Here is a 22,213-nt window from a genome sequence, read left to right on the forward strand (position 1 = left end):
TGAGATCAATTACCAGTCAATCTGGGTTTTTTATTTGCTGGTTGGTAGAAGGAAAAACATCGAACTGCTGCTTCACTCTGAATACTACCGTAAGATCTTTTATGTTCATTCGAACCACTCGAACAGGCGTTTGGGGGTTGTTTTAGTGCTTCGCCTGAAAGAAAGCACATTTCAGCAATGGAGAACTCTCTCGATACAACACTGGAGTGTCAACCGAAATTATATGTTGAACAGGGAGTTAAAACTGCAACCTTCTGACTCAGAGGCGAGAGTGCTAGCATCTGAGCCAACCTGGTATTTAAGACTCAGAATAACCAAATTCCCAATGAGGCTGGTGGAATTGAAACAGCTTGCGATGGGTTTGACTCCAGTGTCAGCTTACCTTCCTATGTGCTCTCTCTCTAGAGTGCGGTATCAACGGCAACAGTTTCGAAAGTGTGAGACCACACCATTCTCATCACCGCAGTCGTTCTCCATATGGCGAGGATTGCAAATACTTTTTCTGTGAAGTGTTTTTTTTGTAAGAATCAATTTTTAAAAAAGTATTTGATCTTTTCTGCAAGTGTTTCCGATTTCATGATGATCAAATATTAACTAGTTGCCACTTGAGCAATGAACTCCATCAATAATGCAATAAATGTCTTGCACTTCAAGTTTATTTATTGCATGAACACTTAACGGTAAATTATACTGATTTTTCTTTTGTACCTCAGTTTCCCCTGTCTGCTTTTTTAATGTTTGTATTGTGGATCTGTCCACTTTACATTGCAGGTCAGGTGATCAGCTCCCATTTCAGTCCGAGATGAAGGAGAGCAACGTGGTTTGGGGAAAGGGTTGTGGGTGGGGTTGAAGGCAGAGTGACTCCCCATTTTGTTTCTTTTCCCTGTGTGGAGCTAACGAACCCTCTTTCACACAGCAGTAACTGAGATTAGTGAGCTTAGTTGAGCCATTTTGGGTACTTTTTCAAGATTCTGCACTACCGTGTTATCTCAATGTAACTTCAAGCTCCATCAATCACATGTCAAAGTTATACAGCCCAATTTATTGTGTTGGCACTCCAGATTAAATAAAATTAGACAGCCGTTGGTTTGTGGCTGTGTATTCTTTGGCTACACATTATTTTTGTTTAAATTTAGTGTACCCAATTATTTTTTTCCAATTAAGGGGCAATTTAGCGTGGCCAATCCACCTAGTCTGCACATCTTTGGGTTGTGGGGATGAAACCCACGCAAAGAAGGGAAGAATGTGCAAACTCCACACGGACAGTGACCCGGGGCCGGGATCGAACCTGGGACCTCGACGCCGTGAAACAGCCGTGCTAACCACTGTGCTGCCCTGCTATACATTCTTCATTTGGAAGGGAACCACCCTATCTTGTGTCTGTAGTAAGGTTGGTTCTACATTTCAGTGTTCATGCATTGTTATTACAGTTTTCTTCACATCTTTCTGAACTCGCACTATTTGCTGGCCTCTGTTCCCTCCAGGCTGAGCTATTCATTTCTGTTTGCTTCGTCCAATGCCCTTCGAAACAGTCAGCCTCCGGAGGTCACCACTCTCAGCAACTGTCTCCCAATTGGCACCTATCCCGATCATTGTCCAATGAGCTCTCCTGGAAGATTTGTACACGCAGCCACTGGATAAGGTTTACATTTCAGCCCATATGATCAAATAACCTGACACAATGACAGACCAAACTCACAGATATACATAATATATGTGGTATGCAACAGTGCCTTTAGTAAATTGCACTCGAGGATCAGAAGCACCTTTTCAAAAAAGAGAATTAAAAACATACTTTTACAATATTCTTAGAATCTCTAGGGTGCAGAAGGAGGCCATTCAGCCCATTGAGTCTGCACCGAATCTTGGAATGAGCACTCTGGCCATTTACTAGTGTCAAGCCCGCCCTGATTCCATAACCTAAGCTGCACACCCCTGGACATTAAGGGGCAATTTAGAAGGGCCAATCCACCAAACATCTTTGGACTGTGGGAGGAAACCGGAGCACCCAGAAAAAACCCATGCAGACATGGGGAGAACGTACAAACTCCACACAGACAGGCACCCGAGGCCGGAATTGAACCTGGACCCCTGGCACTGTGAGGCGGCTCTGCTGCCCCACTGCAGTTTCTAACAAAAATAGCAATAGCATGTATTCTTTTGTATATCTGTGTCTTGTGAATTATGGGGAAATTCCATCTCAAGTTTGAGAAGATAAAATTGTAATTACCCTTCTAAAAGTCATTCAGGAATTGATTGTTTATTCCTTCATAAACGACAGCGATGATTATTCATCATTGCTGTTCTTCAATAGTGCAGATTTAGGTGAAGTCTAATTAACATGAAGTAATGTTTCCTGCTACCAGATCATGTGAGGTTCAGTGCAAGCCCACATAGTCCTTCCATTTTAATAAATGGTTTGTAATAAAGTTCATTAACAATCAGTTCATAATCAAGATGAGCCAATAAAGAAGATAATTAAATATTCATGGACATGAATTTTCAGTGTCACATTGGGTTTTGTTTATATTGCTTTCTTCATGGCTGGTTTACTTATAAGGACCCTGAAAGCTGTAATGAGGAACGTTGTTGAGTATTAATTACAGCCATATTCCATTTAATTAGGAACTGTTCCTAAAAATGTCATTAATGAGCTTGAAGATGGCTTTAGCTGTATTCCAGTGCTTTGGTTGGAGATAAGTGGATTTTCACATTTAAAGATCTTGTGAATTTGTGAAGGCCAGCTAGTGATGGCATGAAAGAAAAAAGAGTGGCTCTGTTCTGTGGTGGAACTAAAAATAGACTGGATATGATAGCCTCAGCAGTAAGAGTGGCTGAGTCTTCAGTATGTTTAATGAGTCTCTGGGCGCTGTGCTGTCAAGTACTTTACTGCTAATAATAAGTAGGTTTCAGCATTGGTGCCTTTGAAATGTAATATCTATAGTATTCTGTGAGGGACAGAAATGTTTGCCTTTGCACCTGTGTTTCTTTATGTGCCTTTGACCTTATGTTTGGTGCATCTTCTATTTGCCTCCATATATTGTGACGATAAGACTGCAGAGATTCTGGAAAATACCATGGTCTCTGATGCAGTGCGAGATAGTTTTGAGCACCACCGTCAATATACCTGGCGGCGGAGAGGTATGTGGTGTAACGCCTTGCACGCATTGTAACCATCTCCAAGGATCAAAAGCACCATGAGCGGAAAGTAACAGGGGTCTGCTAATGTCATTAATTCGATAATTAGGCAGTATAAAATGATACCGGCTTTTGTACAGAACTGATGCCAAGGCAGCAGGCTGTGATACTTACTCAGTGTGTGTTGTGCGCAATAATCCAAGTAGACTGCATCTTTTGTTGGACCGAGAGCACAAATACCATCCAGGTGAAGAATTAAACACTGTAAAGGATGGAGAGAAAAGTGAAGCTATTAAGTCAAATGTAGGTTGTTCTATACCAGGGGTGGGCAAACTACGGCCCGCGGGCCGCATGCGGCCCGCGAAAGGTATTTCTGCGGCCCACCAAGTCATTTAAAAAAAAAAAAAAAAATTTTTTTTTTAATTTATTTTTTTAAAAAAATTTTTTTTTAAGGTTAATGGTGGGGGGGGGCTGTTGGGTTACTTACTGGTATAGGGTGGATACGTTGACTTGAGTAGGGTGATCATTGCTCGGCACAACGTCGAGGGCCGAAGGGCCTGTTCTGTGCTGTTCTATGTTCTATATGAGGCGCCCAGAATCTTAACCGGGTGAAGTAATTATTTTACTTAATATACTATGCGGCCCTTTGTGAATTGTGAATTTCTGAATGTGGCCCTTGCACGGAAAAGTTTGCCCACCCCTGTTCTATACAGAACGCATTAACTGACAGGAGTGTTAATTGCACGGATTTCTCTTTGTTAAATTGAGAAATAAACCACAATAATGATCAGTGGTACTGATCTGACCCTGGTCCACTGAACTTCGATCGCATGCTCTGACGTTGCTAAGTAATGGTTAGTACAAGAGAACACTTGACTCAGTAGTGTATTGGCATTCACATTTATTGTGGTGCAGAAGATTACAATTTTTTTTTCCTTTGGAATCTGATATACATCCAACGGAATTGAATAAGTTGAGTTGGGCCTGTTATGGTTTTCAATCATTCCACATTTGAAACAGTTGATAAAAACTGAAGAGAAATTAGAGACAACTCCAGAATGATTAGTCTCATACTCTCAGTGGTTACAGCAGTAAAATAACCCCTTCACGCGACAGGTCGCATTAACTCAGGCAACTGTGAAATGTTCAATCTTTAGGAAATAGTTCAGAATTTTCACATTTTGATTTATATTGCACTAGTTGTGTTATTTTTAATGGATTGTTGAAATATGTGCCACTTCTTGTATAACAAGGAACCATAATGGTTGGTACAGCAGGGAAAATCCTTAACTTCCTCGGTTACTCAAAATGACTGCTGTTGTCTTGGCAGTTCTGACACAAATAGAATTAACTACATAGTATTTGTACAGTAATTCCTACCGTACCCTAAATCCCAGTCAGGCTGCCTTTTTTTCTGTATTTAATACCAATTGTGATCAAGAAGAACTCCAGCCTCCATTGAAGGTGATAAAGGAAGATTTCAATTGACAACGCAAAAGGCTTTTACCAGTAATGCCTGATAAGGACTATCTTATTCTTGTAGTCTCAGGATCTGGCACATATAAGGTTAATGTGAGACTGAGTACAATACCACCGACAAAGTGATGTAGAAATACACATGACCCGCACCTGGTGGTCAGCATGGTGTTGGACAGAGCCCTGTGCAGATCTAAGCATGGGAACAGCTCGTAGCCTGAAAGACTCTCTGAAGAATCAATACATGACCCTGGAAGAACACGAGGAGTTAAGAAAGTTGAATACTATTTCAGATAAAGCTGCATTGGAACTATCAGTAGAGACAAAGCAATACAAATCAATACACTGTAGTGCATAGAACATAGAACAGTACAGCACAGAACAGGCCCTTCGGCCCTCGATGTTGTGCCGGGCATTGTCCAAAACCAAGATCAAGCCATCCAACTCCCTGTCATTCTGGTGTGCTCCATGTGCCTATCCAATAACTGCTTGAAAGTTCCTAAAGTGTCCGACTCCACTATCACAGCAGGCAGTCCATTCCACACCCTAACCACGCTCTGAGTAAAGAACGTGCCTCAGATATCCCTCCTATATCTCCCACCCTGAATCTTATAGTTATTTCCCCTTGTAATAGCTACATTCACCCGAGGAAATAGTCTCTGAATGTCCACTCTATCTATCCCCCATATCATCTTGTAAACCTCTATTAAGTCGCCTCTCATCCTCCTCCGCTCCAAAGAGAAAAGCCCTAGCTCCCTCAACCTTTCCTCATAAGACCTATCCTGCAAACCAGCCAGCATCCTGGTAAATCTCCTTTGCACCCTTTCCAATGCTTCCACATCCTTCCGATAATGAAGTGACCAGAACTGCACACTATACTCCAAATGCGGTCTCACCAGGGTCATGTACAGTTGCAGCATAACCCCACGGCTCTTAAACTCAAGCCCCCTGTTAATAAACACTAACACACTATAAGCCTTCTTCACGGCTCTATCCACTTGAGTGGCAACCTTCAGAGATCTGTGGACATGAATCCCAAGATCTCTCTGTTCCTCCACATTCCTCAGAACCCTGCTGTTTTTTTCTACCAGAATGAATAACCTCGCTCTTAGGGTAAACTCCATCTGCCATTTATCGGCCCAGCTTTGCATCCTATCAATGTCTCTTTGCAGCCTACAACAGCCCTCCACCTCATCCACTACTCCACCAATCTTGGTGTCATCAGCAAATTTACTGACCCACCCTTCAGCCCCCTCCTCCAAGTCATTGATAAATATCACAAATAGCAGAGGACCCAGCACTGATCCCTGTGGTACACCGCTGGTAACTGGTCTCGGGTTTTCCATCCACCACCCCCTTCTGTCTTCAATGTGACAGCCAGTTACTTATCCAATTGGCCAAATTTCCCTCTATCCCACACCTCCTTACTTTCTCCATGAGCCGACCATGGGGAACCTTATCAAACGCCTTACTAAAATCCGTGCATACAACATCAACTGCTCTACCTTCATCTACACACTTAGTTACCTCCTCAAAGAATTCAATCAAATTTGTGAGGCAAGACTTACCCTTCACAAATCCGTGTTGGCTATCCCGGTACGGTAGCATTGTGGATAGCACAATCGCTTCACAGCTCCAGGTTCCCAGGAGTATGTAATTAAGCTGCATCTTTCCAAATGGTCATAAATCCTATCCTTCAGGACCTTTTCCATTAATTTACCGACCACCGAGGTAAGACTAACTGGCCTATAATTACCAGGGTCATTCCTATTCCCTTTCTTGAACAGAGGAACAATATTTGCCACTCTCCAATCCTCTGGCACTATCCCCGTGGACAGTGAGGACCCAAAGATCAAAGCCAAAGGCTCTGCAATCTCATCCCTTGCCTCCCAAAGAATCCTTGGATATATCCCATCTGGCCCAGGGAACTTGTCGACCCTCTGGCTTTTAAAAATTGCTAAAACATCCTTCCTCAGAACAACTACCTCCTCCAGCCTACCCGCCTGCAGCACACTCTCATCCTCAAAAACATGGCCCCTCTCCTTGGTGAACACTGAAGAAAAGTATTCATTCAACGCCTCTCCTATTTCTGCTGATTCCATGCACAAGTTCCCACTACTGTCCTTGACCGGCCCTACCCTCACCCTGGTCATTCTTTTATTTCTCACATAAGAGTAAAAGGCCTTGGGGGTTTTCCTTGATCCGACCCACCAAGGACTTCTCATGCCCCCTCCTAGCTCTCCTGAGCCCTTTTTTTTTAGCTCATTCCTGGCTACCTTATAACCCTCAAGTGACCCAACTGAACCTTGTTTTCTCATCCTTACATACTCTTCCTTTTTCCTCTTGACAAGACATTCAACGCCTTTTGTGAACCATGGTTCCCTCACACGGCCATTTCCTCCCTGCCTGACAGGGACATACCTATCAAGGACACGCAGTATCTGTTCCTTGAACAAGCTCCACTTTTCATTTGTGCCTTTCCCTGACAGTTTCTGTTCCCATCTTATGCTCCCTAATTCTTACCTAATCGCATCATAATTACCCCTCCCCCAATTATAAACCTTGCCCTGCCGTATGGCCCTATCCCTCTCCATAGCAATAGTGAGAGATACCGAATTGTGGTCACTATCTCCAAAGTGCTGTCCCACGAACAAACCTAACACTTGGCCCGGTTCATTACCCAGTGCCAAATCCAATGTGGTCCCCACTCTTGTCGGCCTATCCACATATTGTGTCAGGAAACCCTCCTCCACACACTGTACAAAAACTGCCCCATCTGAACTGTTCGACCTATAGAGGTTGCAGTCAATATTTGGAACGTTAAAGTCACCCATGACAACTACCCTGAGACCTCTACACCTATTCATAATCTGTTTTGCAATTTCTTCCTCCACATCTCTGTTACTATTTGGGGGCCTATAGAAAACTCCTAACAGTGTGACCGCTTCTTTCCTATTTCTAACTTCGGCCCATATTACCTCAGTCGGCAGATCCCCTTTGAACTGCCTTTCTGCAGCCGTTAAACTATCCTTGATTAACAATGCTACTCCTCCACCTCTTTTACCACCTTCCCTACTCTTACTGAAACATCTGTACCCCAGAATTTCCAACAAGCATTCCTGTCCCTGTTCTAACCATGTCTCCGTAATGGCCACAACATCGTAGTCCCAAGTACCAATCCACGCTCCAAGTTCACCCACAGAGTAGTGCAGAGTAAGACGACAAGAGGTGAACAAGAAAATGAATAGTTGAAAGAGAAATTGATTATCCCTTAAGATCAAATTCAAAATCAGTACCCGATCTTACAGGAATATAAAGGAATAAAGACTACCTTGAACAGCAGAATGTAGGAATAGCAGAATAAACTCGATGAGATTTTGTTAAATTGCAAGAAAGCTAAAAACAATGTAATTACATTTTGCAAAGAAAAATAAATGACCATCACAAGCTGCAAAGACCCCACCGGTCAAAGTTTGTTCCACTGGAAAGTTATGAAGTGAAATTAAATGAATGTTATGCCACTCTGGAAGAACTGGGGAACCAGTTGGCAGTGAAGAAACAGGAATGTTCTATATTCCGGGAGGAAGTCAAGCGGTACTAGAAAGAGACTGCAGCGCTGAAGAAAATGGTTGGACATTTGGAAGAAAACTTGGAAAAACATATTTACAAGGATATATAAATGAAGAAATGAAAATCAAGAACCTGGAATGGCAAGTTAACAAAAGCATGTGAGGTCTCTTGAAACGACTGTCATAGGTGAATGAGCTTGAAGAATAACACGGGTAAATTATATTCTACGAAAGAAAAACTGATCGTTAGGGAATCAACTTTTGCGTATGGAAGATAAGTTTGTTAAGGGAAAACGAGAAAGGATGAGAAAATTGAAAAATCATTCAGTAAGTAGAATACTTGAAATCTTAAATAACAAACTTATTAAAACACATTCAACCAAGCCAGATCTTCAATTAAACCTTGATGAACCTCAAGCATCAGAAGCCTATTGAGCATCAGGAATGGTGCTGGCAACAGGAGAAGGAATTGCTAATGAATCAGAACAGTTGCTTGAATACAAAATTGGTCACCAAAACTGAACTCCGGTCCAATCTGAAGAACATGATGGATAAGATATGGGGTGTGGAAGACAATGGCAAGGAGATTTTGAAATTGGTTGAGGAGAATTCTAAGAAACATATTGAGAATCTAACAAATGAATTTAAAGAGTCTAAACAGCAGTAATAGACCAAGGAAGAAACATTTTTTTAAAAAACTGAATGCTCAGGGGAAGTTGCCAGACTGAATTCCACGGAGAACATTGTAAAGAAGACAACTCAATTTACCGGAGTTGCTGAGCTGATGGAAAATATTGATGAGCTTGAAAAGCCACTGGAAAAGAAGAAAGTACTCAAAGTATGGGTAGAATTGTGAAACAAGTGTGAACGAGGGTACCATTTTCCACCAATGCCGTAGAGACGGCAGCGGAAGTGAGCAAAGCACCACAATGTTCTTCCATCCCGTGAGTGAAGTGTTAAAGGGTAGCAACCACTGACCTGAGCAAAAGCTGAATGAAGGAATGGCAGAAAGGGATGAATACATACCCAGATGCCAGAACAACCTCCAAACCCACAGAAAGAACCAGCAGCGACAGAGTCTACCACCTTCAAAGCCTTCAGGTGTCCTGAACCTTTCAATTCAAGGACCTGAAAGGGGGAGATGGGTCGGGAGATGATGCAGTAATACTGAGAATGGAATAATTAATAACGTGAAGCAAGCCAATATTACATTGGCTAAAGATAAAAGCAAAATACTGCCGATGGAGGAAATCTGAAATAAAAACAGAAAATGCTGGATAAACGCAGCAGGACTGGCAGCATCTGTGGAGAGAAACAGAGTTGACGGGTACAATTTAGTGGACGTAAAACAAAGTCCACTGTCAAGCGGTTTTAGTTGGGTGTTTCCCGGCACTGCTATTCTTTGCCGTTCTTTCGGGCTCGGGAGTTTCTCTCTGCTGAGGCTGCACTTAGAGGGATTTCCTGCTGGCAAGCTGTTCACAGATCAGGGAACCATTTTGACCATCTTCCCCCACCCCCCTTCAGGCCCTCTCCAGCTTTATTGCCCCCCCCCCCCTCACACCACAACATAGTTTTGCCCCCCCACCACTGTACACGGGTGACCGAAAACCCTTCACCAGCCCCCCAGAGACCCCTAGAAGAAAATCGCCCACCAGACACCCAACACAAGAGGGTCCCCCTCCAGATTCTGTCCACAAGACAGACCCCATCCAGAACCACCCCACCATTACAGAGACCCCCACCTGGAATCCCCCATTACAAAGACGCTGCTTGGAAGGTCCCCATATAGAGATCCCTGCCTGGAAGCTCCCCATTACAGAGACTCTTACCTGGGAGCAAGAGAGTAGGCCAGACAGACACAATGAACAAAAATCTCTGCTTTAAAACTCACCTGTCCAATACACCTGCTGACTCGGGCAGAGAAAGCAGCCCCTGCACATTCCTAGAATGGGAAAACCACAACAGATCTTTGATCTGCATGGCTTTGATCAATGCTAAATGTTTACAAACATTGCGGTTAGTTTCACAGCAGGCTACTTGGGATCCACTCAAATGTAAAGGGAAATGAAATTAAACAATCCAGACAGCTGGATGTCTCTAATGGGAGGGGTACTCTGGCAGGGGAAGGCAGTGGGGGTGGGGTGGGCAGGATCTTCTGGGTCACCTCCTCCCCCACCTAATAAAGTTGCCCCTTTGGCCCACTATGAGGTCCGCCGTGCCAGGGCCATGCTGGGAAATACCTGCACCACATGAATCCTGGGCCAGGGGATAGGAGAACCATGTAGGCTTCGAGAATCTGGTGCCCGGCCTGTTAATGGGATGCAATTGGGTCAACTTAATCTATTTGCATCCTCCAGCTGGCACGAGGCGCGAATCTCAATGTCACCGCTAACAGCGAACCAGAGAATCAAAAAAATCAGAACGGGATCGGTCCCGTTTGATGGGACGTTAGATTCTCCGTCACATTGGGAACTCCCCTACTGGTGGTGAAGAATCCAGCCATGGTTCGTTTAATATTTGCAGTAGGAAAGATAATGATTGGGCCAACCAATAATGCTGCTTTATACATCTTGATAGAATTGCTGCAAAATTTGTGGTAAAAATGGCACCATCTTACAAGTAAGGTATACAATTCAAAAGTATTACTACAGGTCTGTTTAAATGTTTGAAAGATCCAAGGATTTTAAGAACATTTATCTTCGCAGATAGCAAAAGAAAGCTTTTTTAAAAAAATCATAACCACAATGTTTAATTTAAAATATAATCAGTACCATGAGCATTAATTAATAATTAACTTCTCTAAGTTGTAATAATTAAGGATTGAATTGGTTAAAGCACCGTGCCTGATGCTGTAACTATTCAATCATGTTTCCTGTCTGTACAGTACTCCAATATATCCATTACTCCTGAGTCATTAAAGGACATTGAAATAACCTGTTCCTGTTGAAGGAATATTGTTCTCTTTCCAGTAAATCAGCATTGTGAGGCAATATTATTTGGTATTCCAGAGTACTTTTCAAAATCACCATGAAGTGATTATTTTTTCCTTTTTCCCTCTTTAAATCACTTTTCTACCATGTGCAGGGCAGATAAACGATCTGCCCCCAGGTCTCTGCCAATACCCCTTTGCAATTGGTACAAATAAAACTCGCACAAACAGCTTGGGGCGCCTTCTACTCAGATTTAATTTTCTCTTTCTTCCCCTGTGATGGAGAGTGGACCAGCTCATTGCCTCCTGTTCCATGCTGTGCGACTGAGAATTTTGAATTGGGACAAAGCTAAACCTATTTCTCAGCACCACTGCACAGCCTATCAACTGACAAATGAAATGTGGCTTCAGTGTTTTAAAGTTGTGATGATCCTTTCTCCTAGTCACTTATATAAATCTTGCTCACCTTTGTGGCTTCCCACTCCCTCTCTCTCTTTACCTCTCCCTCTTTCTCTCTCTCTCCTTTCTAGTCCTCTTTCTCTCCCACTCCTCTGTCTCCCGACTGTTTCTCTCGCTACCCCTGTCTCCACCCTCCCTTCACTGCCCTTCCCGTCCACTCCCTTCCATCCCTAACCTTGCTCTCCTTATCTCCACTTTACCCATCTGTCAGTCTTATCTAATCGATAGCACTTATGCTTCTGAGTCAGCAGGTTTTCTGTTGAAGTTCCGCTCAGAGATTTAAAGAACTAATCTAGGTTGACGTTCCAGGGCTGCTGTGCCAGAGGTGCCATCTTTCAGATGAGGCACAACAGTGAGATCCATCTTGATTTTGGTTTATCTTTTTTCCCAGTGTTTTGTCCCACAATGTGAGCCTGCCTATTCAATTCAACATTTTTGCTTATGTTGAGTTGGTGAAAACTTTGCAAATTTCATCTTTGCGCTTTTCCACAATGCTATGATATATTTAGATAAAGGAGTAAATTATACCTAAAGCGTTATCACAAAAATGTGTCCCTTGTAATTATATATTTACATGAATTAACTTTTAAAATAAATAAATGAAGAAGCAGTTTACCTTCCCATAAGGGAAGTAATATATTTTGGAGGAACTTGTGATAAATGGAGAATATACACTGTGAACACCGACAAGGGAATGTTGTACGCAAGCAAAATTAATAATTAAAGTTGATTGTCATGGTATGTGTTAGGAAAATGAAGGTAGTTTTAAGGGATTTATATTTGTATTGGTAAACATTAGAAATAAGGTATAGTTTTAAGTGAGTTTATTTTATTGTTTCTGTGTCTGGAAGGGCAAAATCTATAGTTAGATTCATGCTGGAAAAAAGGTACATGTGGGAGTTGGTTAAGTTTCAACTGTGTTTCTATTATACTTAGAGAGGTCTATGGCATGAAGAAGAAATACAAGGCATAAGCATGTGGGCATTGCTATGCAACTGGGGCCTTGGAAAGTAGAGCAGCTTTTAAGCTTTAGTTAGTTAATTTAATTGCAGCTGAAGGTAAGTAGTGGGAGAGAAGGCAGCTCTCACAGGTCTGCTAGACACAGTTGGTTTAGAAGGCTTAGATAGAGGGAACTTCTATCTCAGTTTTACGATGGAGAAAAGCAATACAATGGAGTAACAGTTAAGAAAACAAGTGCAGAGATCTGAAGAGCAGCTAGTTAAGGAAACTAGAGAAACAAAGATAAGTTTCCAAGAAGTCTGAGGCTAAAGGTACCAGAACAGAGAACTTGTCAGTAAAGACAGACAGAGCTGAGATGCCAGAACGATACCTGAAGTGATTTTCAGGTTTGTGAGATTTTACTGCAGCCTGTGGAAGGTGAGTTGAAATATGGAGATCAATGGCTGGATCTCGGAGTTTCTGTAAAAGCAGTCACAGCGCCAGGGTCCCATGTTCGATTCCCCCTTTGGTCACTGTCTGTGCAGAGTCGACACGTTCTCCTCCCACAAGTCCCAAAGTGCTGTTAGGTAATTTAGACATTCTGAATTCTCCCTCCGTGAAACGGAACAGGCGTCGGATTGTGGCGACTGGGGGATTTTCACAGTAACTTCATTGCAGTATTAATGTAAACCTACTTGTGACAATAAAGATTATTGTTATTATTATAAATCCTACAGAGATTGCTGTAAATTTCACTGTTAAAAGTGGAGTGGACGCTTTCTTTTAAAGTGTAATTTGGAAACTCTGGTCTGGATTTCAGAATTCAAGGGAAAGCGTTATTATGAAACAAAATTTTAAAGCGTGTTTTTGGGAGTGGAGTTTGGAAACTCATGTGGCAATCATCTGGGAGATTCCGAGGAGATACCCACAAACATTCACTTGGGGTTCAGAGTGGAGATTGTATTTGCCCACAGTCATCTTGTGTACTACAAAGGGACTTTGTGTTAATTAAACCATTGTACATTAACATATACTTTGTCACCCATATTAATCCTAAAACCTATGTATATATGTTGAGCGAAGGGGATGTAAAGGAGTATTGTACAATTATCTAACTTTTCATGTTTAATAAATGTTTTTTGCTTGTTGCTAGGAGTAATTATCAGTCTTGTGACTCTATTCCTCCACATTTTATAAAAAAAGCAAGTTATGGTCTTTTAAGCCAGGGTTCAATTCTGGAATCTTCCCGTCCAGTTAAAACATCAACTAGGATTGTAACATATGCAGTCCTTGTCCAAATGCAACAAGACATGGACAATATCCAGGCTTTGACTGACAAATGACCAGTAATGTTTGCATTACTCAATTGCCAGGCAATGATCATCTCCAAAAAGAGAGGATGCAGACATCGCCACTTTACATTCAATGACATTACCATCACTGAATCCCCCACTATCAACCATTATTTTGTTTTTGTTCCTGTTAGATGACAGAGAAGTATTGGGCAGAATATAGGCAAAACCACCGTGCACTTATTTGAATTAAATAGTTGATCTTTAATCCCCATTAGCCAGATATGGATTTGTGTTTAATGTGTCATTTGAATGACAGCAAACTTTTCTGATACTCTTAAAAAGAAAAAAGCTATGAGCTTAGAGATCACAGGCAACATAGTCCCAACATATGGAGGGAGGAAATTGTGAAACAGTTCAGTATTACATGGTGTCGCTGATCATCTCCCAAACATGAGAAGTATAAGGAGTAATCTGGGTGGACTTGAAAGCAGGAACGTTCCTGATTGATGATCCTTTTGTGTGAGCATTTCAATTACTTCAAATTACTGGACTCGATGAGCCAAACAGCATCCTTCTGTGCTGTGCAGGATCACTGGTTCAAAGGCAGTTAGTGTCTGATCGAGGGATCTGGCATCGGGAAGGCCGGGCCGCCCTCCCTCAGGAGCCCCCTCTCCCGCCATCACTCACCTGTAACCTAGGATCCAATGATAATACCAGACCTTGGTGGATGTTATACCAGCAGCAGCCATTGCTTCCCGGTGGCACTGTCATTCAGTAGGACTGTTGGTCTCTGATTGGCCAACAGTTCTTGGCAGGCAGGACTTCTGCCAGGAGCCGATATCTTATTGAGTGCCTGAGTAGCACTTAATTCACCGCACCTACCCTATAACAGGTATCATCTCCACTGAATCCAGCTGCGATGTGTATTTAATAGAAGCTATACCATCCCAGAGTTCATTGAATAATGCTTCTGTGAATGCCAATGAGTGTGTTGTTACCTTTCATCTGCCAGTTCCATAGAATTATAACAATCTGCCACCATAGTCCAGGAATAGTGGGCGGAATTCTCCGACCCCCCGCCGGGTCGGAGAATCGGCGAGGCGCCGCATGAATCGCGCCACACCGCCCCGACGGCGGGATGCAATTCTCTGCAGTGCGGAGAATCCGTCAGTCGGGGTATGCTCCGACTCTCCGTATCGGGTCGGCACGGACCGCGCGCCGATTCTCCGGACCGGATGGACCGAGCGGCCGTCAACAAAAAGCCGAGTCCTGCCGTGGCCGTTCTAACATCCTCTGAGCCGGCGGGACCTCGGCGTTGAAGGGGGGGTCCGACTCGGGGGGGGGGGGGGGGGGGGCACCGTAGTGGCCTGGCCTGTGATCGGGGCCCACATATCAGTGGGACAGCCTCCTTTCCTCCGCGCCGGTTCCTGTAGCTCTGCGCCATTTGGCTTCGGGGCTGCCGCAGGGAAGAAGGCCTCTGCGCATGCGCTAGTTGGCGCCGGCCCAACAGCGCATGTGCGGATCCTGCGGCTTCGGGTTCAGGCCGGGATCGGCAGCTGGAGCAGTGGAGGCTGCTCCAGCGCCGTCCAAGCCCCCTGTGGGCCGCAGAATTGGGTCCCGGAACGGGCGCCGATGCCGGAGTAAATCACTCCTGTTTTTACTCCAGCGTCGGCACTTAGCCGCCCGCTGCGAGAATCCTGCCCAGTATATGGTTTAGGGAAAGATTTAAAAAACAGCAAACTCAGAATTTTCTGGTCGTTCCCACTTGCGGAAGCGTCTGATTCCACTGACAGCAAAACCCCCTTTGCCGATTTCCTGGCAATGGAGGTTTAACACAACAGGAACCCCTGTTGGCAACGGCTGGACCAGAAGATTCAGCCGCCGCCACCACTCTGAAACAACCTGCGGGGGATGTGGAAAATCCCACCCATAAAGTCAGACAAAATAACAATAAAATATGCGGGGGGAGAGAGAATTGTGGGGAAGTGAGGAGTGAACTCCATGTAAATATTACTGTTGGTGGAATACACAAGCCCATGGAGAATGATCTGCCAGTTAATAGTGAAAAAATGATGCATTGATCTCGCTGTGAATAGTTTTATAGATGGAACCTCAGGAGCAAAAGATTGGGGAATCTATCACTCACATTGCCTCTGTCCTTCTTTGCAGGCATACTTCCGACAGGGTGTTGCTCTCCAGTATCTCGGCCGCCATGCAGACGCGCTGGCTGCATTTGCATCTGGGATGGCCCAAGATCCAAAAAGCTTGCAGCTGCTGGTCGGGATGGTGGAAGCTGCCATGAAGTCTCCGCTACGAGGTAAGGTCATGCAAAATGCTCCTGAAATACTTACCAGGTCACTGATCAGATCCTTTGGCTCGAAATGTTAACTCTGCTTTCATTCCTTACAGGTGCTGCTGACCTGCTGGGTTTTCCCAGCATCCTCTGCTCTTGCAGGAGGAATAATTTGTTCTCTGAGAGGAATTCTTTTTCCCAGAGTGCTGTGAGGCTGAGTCATTGAGTATATTTAAGGCTGTCAGATTTTTGCTTGACAAGGGAATTAAGGGTTTTGGAGTTCAGACAGGAAAGTGCAGTTAAGGCTACAATCTGATTAGCTGTAATCTCATTGAATGGTGGAGCAGACGTGATGGGCCGAATTATCTACTTCTGCTCCTATTTGTTATGTCCTTATGGCTTTGTTAACCGTATATATGTAGCTGCATTGGTGAACCATCAATATATGTGCTGTGTGCATGCTGAACCATTCATGTACAACTTCATTTGCACTCATGTTTTTAAAAAAATGTATTTTATTACAAACATGTATAAAAACAGGTTACAGCAAATAAACACCCAAGGAAACATATTCCCCAGCAGTCAACTATACAGATCCTTACCCCCCCCCCCCCCCCCCCCCCACCCCCTCCCTCCCCACGACGAACAGCTCCTCAAACGTAATCAGAAACATCCCCCACCTTTACGCAAACCCCCCTGCTGAGCCCCTTAACTCAGATTTTATCTTCTCCAACCGCAGGAAGTCTTACAGATCACCCAACCAAGCCACAATGCCGACCGGCACTCCAGTAAAATTCGCCGCCACAACATTGGCCTTCCTCCTCTCCATGAGCCCCGGCTTCTCTGAAACTCCAAATATCGCCACCAGAGGGTCCGGTCCACTCCCTCCTCCACTATCCTGGCTAAAACCACGAACATTCCTGCCCAGAATCTTCCCAATTTTCCACAATCCCAAAACATGTGCGCATGATTCACTGGCCCCTGCCCACACCTTTCACACTCATCTGCTACCCCCTAAAAGAACCCACTCATTCTCGCCCGAGTCACATGCACCCTGTGCACCACCTTAAACTGTATCAGGCTCATCCTGGCACAAGAGGTGGTCCCATTCACCCTACGCAATCCCTCACCCAATACTCCCCAATGATTTGCACTCATATTTACAGTAAGAGGAAGTTTAATTTCCTTATAATGCATGACTGAAAAACTGGAACATGTTAAGTACAAGACAGCATTCATGCACCCTTTTGTTCAATTCAAGAGTCTTACAGTGTACCATCTTGTTGCCAGTCAGCAATGACGCTTTCTTTCCAATTGCCTCTTCCACAACTGTCCACTTCTCCAGGATCTTGCAGTAGTGCAAAGATAGCCCCATTTTCTTTTCTCCACTGCCCATTATCTTCATAAACCTCTCTTCCCTGTTCCCTCCATCCTCACTCCTGCAACAAATGTGAGGAGCTTATCGACATGCTTGTTACCAGGTTTGAGACAATATTTTCTGCTGCTGCCCCTTGGGCACCAAGCCGGACAGCTCTCCTGGCTCCATCTTTTTTCCTAGTTCTGATCCTGTTTCATTTATTCTCGACTTTCACTTCTATCTCGCTTGATGATGTATGGCTCAACTTGTCCATGAGACCCACCTCTTTGTCCATTGATCACAGTTCCACAATTTGCTTACCATCCAAATTTCCTTCCTGGTCCCTATGCGAGGCTGACATAAATGACTCCCTGCCCATAGGTACTGGCCATTCACGTATCAAACAGCTGTTTACTCTACTCCCTATCAAAACCGTCAACCCACCTCTATTGTTATGAAATATCAGCCAATCTCCAACCTTTCTTTTTTCCCCAAAGTCCTTGTGGTGCCCAAATCCATGCCTATCTTTCGTGCAGCTCGACACTTGAATTGCTCCAATCAGGTTTCCACCCTGTTCCTCTTGGCTCCGTAGCACAGAATTTTAAAAACAATTTATATTTAAACATTTCACTGGACGATGAGGCCCACTGTGTAACATAGAACATAGAACAGTACAGCACAGAACAGGCCCTTCGGCCCTCGATGTTGTGCCGAGCAATGATCACCCCACTTAAACCCACGTAACCTGTATACACGTAACCCAACAATCCCCCCATTAACCTTACACTACGGGCAATTTAGCATGGCCAATCCACCTAACATTCATGATACGGTTGGTTACTGAGTGCAAATAAAGGTGTACATGAATGGTGGTACCAGTGAAATATAGTACTGGTGTAATCAATTAACCGGCAGTATTTGCGTATAACGTATTGATTATAATGTACGATTTGCTTGTAGACTCCCTGGAACCAACCTATCAGAAGCTACAGAAAATGAAGTTGGACAAAAGCCCCTTTGTGGTCGTATCTGTCATTGGCCAGGAGCTTCTGACTGCCGCACACCACGGTGCCTCTGTCGTTGTTCTGGAGGCTGCCTTGAAAATAGGAACATGCAGCTTGAAACTCCGTGGGTCAGTGTTCTCCGCCCTAAGCAGTGCTTACTGGGCATTAGGGAACACAGAGAAGAGTATTGGCTATATGCAGCAGGACTTCGACGTAGCCAAGACTTTAGGTAAACACTGCAACTGTCTCTTGTAAATTGATTGAAATTTCGAAATGTTTTGAATGGCTGTGAGAATTCAGTTAGTTTGACACTACCAAATAAAATAAATCCAGGCATTCTGAAGTTTCTAAGTTTAAGCAGAAAGGTATAAAAAGTATTTTTGCTGAAGATTGAGTTCAAATTAAAAAGAAGAGGGAAAAGTGTTTCCCAAAAGAGAAAATGCTGGAAAAAAAAAGCTCCTTCAATGCTTTGACAAAGGGTCATCTGGACTCAAAACGTTAGCTCTTTTCTCTCCCGACAGATGCTGCCAGACCGGCTGAGATTTTCTCTTTTGGTTTCAGATTCCAGCATCCGCAGTAATTTGCTTTTATCCAGGGAAAAGTGTTTAGCCTGAAGATGGAGAACTGCCAATATATTCTGGAAATTGTGCATCAATCGTCAATTTACACTTGTTAAGTTTGGAGATTTTTGGGCGGATGAGAGGCACTGTGTTTTTAAGCAGGTGCATCCTGTCATGTCTCTAAGCAGCTGTAAAGTAACACAGGGATGCAACAGTATAGCAACCCCCTTCATTAAATTTTGAAAAAGGTGATAGAAGAATTTATTTTACTTTACAGTTCAGCACCATAGTAATTGAACATTCGTTTCTTTTCACAAAATGTTAAAATCTGATACCAACTTTGCCTGGTGGCGAACATTTGAAGTGGATATTTACCATCAGGTAACTTGTGACTAAATGGTGACTTAGGATGCATGTGGGTACTGACAGTATCACTATGAATAATCATTTTTTTAAAAATGTTTTTATTCTCCTTTTTCATATTTTCTCCCAAATTTGCACCCACCAACAATAAACAATAAGCAGTAACAAATATAATGTCAATCCGCAAATCAACAAAAACAATCCCATCCTCCCACCAAAGCCCAAACTTCTGCCCGCATGTTAACATAAACAAATAACAAAGATGAATCAGGAATCACCCATATTCACCATTAACACATACAGTTCCCCTCCCCCCCAACTCTCCCAGCCCCCAACCCCCCCCTAATGTTCGATGTGATCCAATTCTCGAAAGTGCATAATGAATAACGCCCATGAATTGTAGAACCCCTCCCTCCTTCCCCTCAGTTCAAATTTGACCTTTTCAAGCGTCAAGAATTCCAGCAGGTCCCCCCCACCATGTCAGGGCACAGGGTGGAGAGGTTGATCTCCATCCCAACAGGATCCGCCTTCAGGCGATCAGTTTCCAACCCCTGCTGGTCCGACACCCTGAATATGGCCTCCCGAGGGCCCGGATCCAGTTTCATGCGCAACACATTAGAGATTATCCTAAAAACCTCCTTCCAGTCTTCCAGTAATCCTCCACCTTTGGACAGGACCAAAACATATGAACGTGGTTTGCCCCCCCCGGCCGCAATGTTCACACGCATCTTCTACACCATCAAAGAGATGGCTCATCCTTACCCTTGTGAGGTGTGCTCTATATACCACCTTCAGCTGTATCAGCTCCAACCTCACACACGAGGTGGAGGCATTCACCCTCCGGAGCACTTCACACCAGAACTCCTCCTCCATACCCTCTCCCAACTCTTCTTCCCACTTTGCCTTGATCCCTTCTAGCGGCGCCTTCTCCTCCTCCAAAATAGCCCTGTAAACCACCGACACTACCCCCTTCTCTAGTCCCCTGTTGTCAGCACCTCCTCTAATAATGTGGAAGCTGACTCTACTGGGAAGCTCTGTATCAACTTTCTGGCAAAGTCTCGGACCTGCATGTATCTAAATATTTCCCTCTGCTCCAGCCCATACTTCGCTCCCAGCTCCTTCAATCCCGCAAAATGACCCACAAGAAACAAATCTTTTAGTGTCCTAATTCCTTTCTCCTCCCATCTCCGAAAATTTCCACTCCACTTCCCTGGCTCACATCTGTGGTTCCCCCGAATCGGCATTTCCCTTGACTCTGCCCCCACCCCGAAGTGCTGTTGAAACTGCCTCCAAATTCTCAATGAAGCTATTACTACCGGACTCCCTGAGTATCTCCCGGGGCCGTCGGGAACGGCGCTGTCGCTAGCACCTTCAATCCCGACCCCCTACCCAAACTCTCCTCCTTTCTGACCTATTGGGAATTAACCCCTCTGACTCAGCTCCGTACCTTCTCCATATTTGCCACCCAGTAATAATACATCTGGTTCAGAAGACCCAACCCCCTGTCAGCCTTCCTGTCTGTAGTAGCACCTTTTTAATTCTGGCCACCTTCCCTCCCCTTATGAACGAGGTAATTATCCCTTCAATCTCTCCAAAAAATGCCTTTAGCAAGAAAATCGGCAGGCATTGGAAATACCATCAGGTAATTTGCGCCAAAATGATCACTTCGGGTGCATGTGGGTACTGACGGTATTACTATGAATAATCATTTATTTTACAAAAATATTTTTATTCTCCTTTTTCACATTTTCTCCCAAATTTGCATCCACCAACAATAAACAATAAACAGTAACGAATGTAATGTCAATCCCACATCACCCCTCCCACCCACACACACACATACATACACTATTGTTCGATGTTATCCAATTCTTGCCAGGAAGGGGCATGAGGTCCTGCAGCAGGAGTTCAGGGAGCTAGGCAGAAAGTTAAAAGACAGGACCTCTAGGGTTGTAATCTCGGGATTACTCCCTGTGCCACGTGCCAGTGAGGCTAGAAATAGGAAGATAGAGCAGCTAAACACGTGGCTAAACAGCTGGTGTAGGAGGGTGGGTTTCTGTTATCTGGACCACTGGGAGCTCTTCCGGGGCAGGTGTGACCTGTATAAGAAGGACGGGTTGCATATAAACTGGAGAGGCATAAATATCCTGGCCTCAAGGTTTGCTATTGTCACACGGGAGGGTTTAAACTAGTATGGCAGGGGGGTGGGTACCGGAGCAATAGGTCAGAAGGTGAAAAAACTGAGGGCGAACGAGGGAATAGAGCCAGTATGGCTCTGAGGAAGAGCAGACAGGGAGATGTTGCTGAAAACAGCAGGACTGGTGGCCTGAAGTGCATATGTTTTAATGCAAGAAGTATAACAGGCAAGGCAGATGACCTAGAGCTTGGATTGGTACTTGGAACTGTGATGTTGTTGCCATTACAGAGACCTGGTTGAGGGAAGGACAGGATTAACAGCTAAACGTTCCAGGATTTAGATGTTTCAGGCGGGATAGAGGGGGATGTAAAAGGGGTAGAGGAGTTGCGCTACTGGTTAGGGAGAATATCACAGCTGTACTGCGGGAGGACACCTCAGAGGGCAGCGAGGCTATATGGGTAGAGATCAGGAATAAGAAGGGTGTAGTCACAATGTTAGGGGTTTACTGCAGGCCACCTAACAGCCAGCGGGAGATAGAGGAGCAGATAGGTAGACAGATTTTGGAAAGGAGTAAAAGCAACAGGGTTGTTGTGATGGGAGACTTTAACTTCCCCAATATTGACTGGGACTCACTTAGTGCTCGGGGCTTGGACGGGGCAGAGTTTGTAAGGAGCATCCAGGGGGGCTTCTAAAA

At 44.2% G+C, this 22,213-nt stretch overlaps 1 protein-coding gene across 5 annotated transcripts in view; it reads left to right on the forward strand.

Annotated features, from left to right (window-relative positions):
- ttc28 (tetratricopeptide repeat domain 28) overlaps positions 1–22,213 on the forward strand; it is a 965,957-nt gene that overhangs the window by 542,625 nt on the left and 401,119 nt on the right. For all 5 annotated transcript variants that reach the window (XM_038780339.1, XM_038780595.1, XM_038780507.1 and 2 more), the window contains 2 exons: positions 15,975–16,122; positions 18,416–18,688. In XM_038780339.1, the coding sequence (XP_038636267.1) occupies positions 15,975–16,122; positions 18,416–18,688 (421 nt within the window). The remainder of the gene's footprint in view (positions 1–15,974; positions 16,123–18,415; positions 18,689–22,213) is intronic.

Source organism: Scyliorhinus canicula, chromosome 1 (assembly GCF_902713615.1).
Source record: "Scyliorhinus canicula chromosome 1, sScyCan1.1, whole genome shotgun sequence".
In the NCBI taxonomy this organism is placed as follows: domain Eukaryota; kingdom Metazoa; phylum Chordata; class Chondrichthyes; order Carcharhiniformes; family Scyliorhinidae; genus Scyliorhinus; species Scyliorhinus canicula.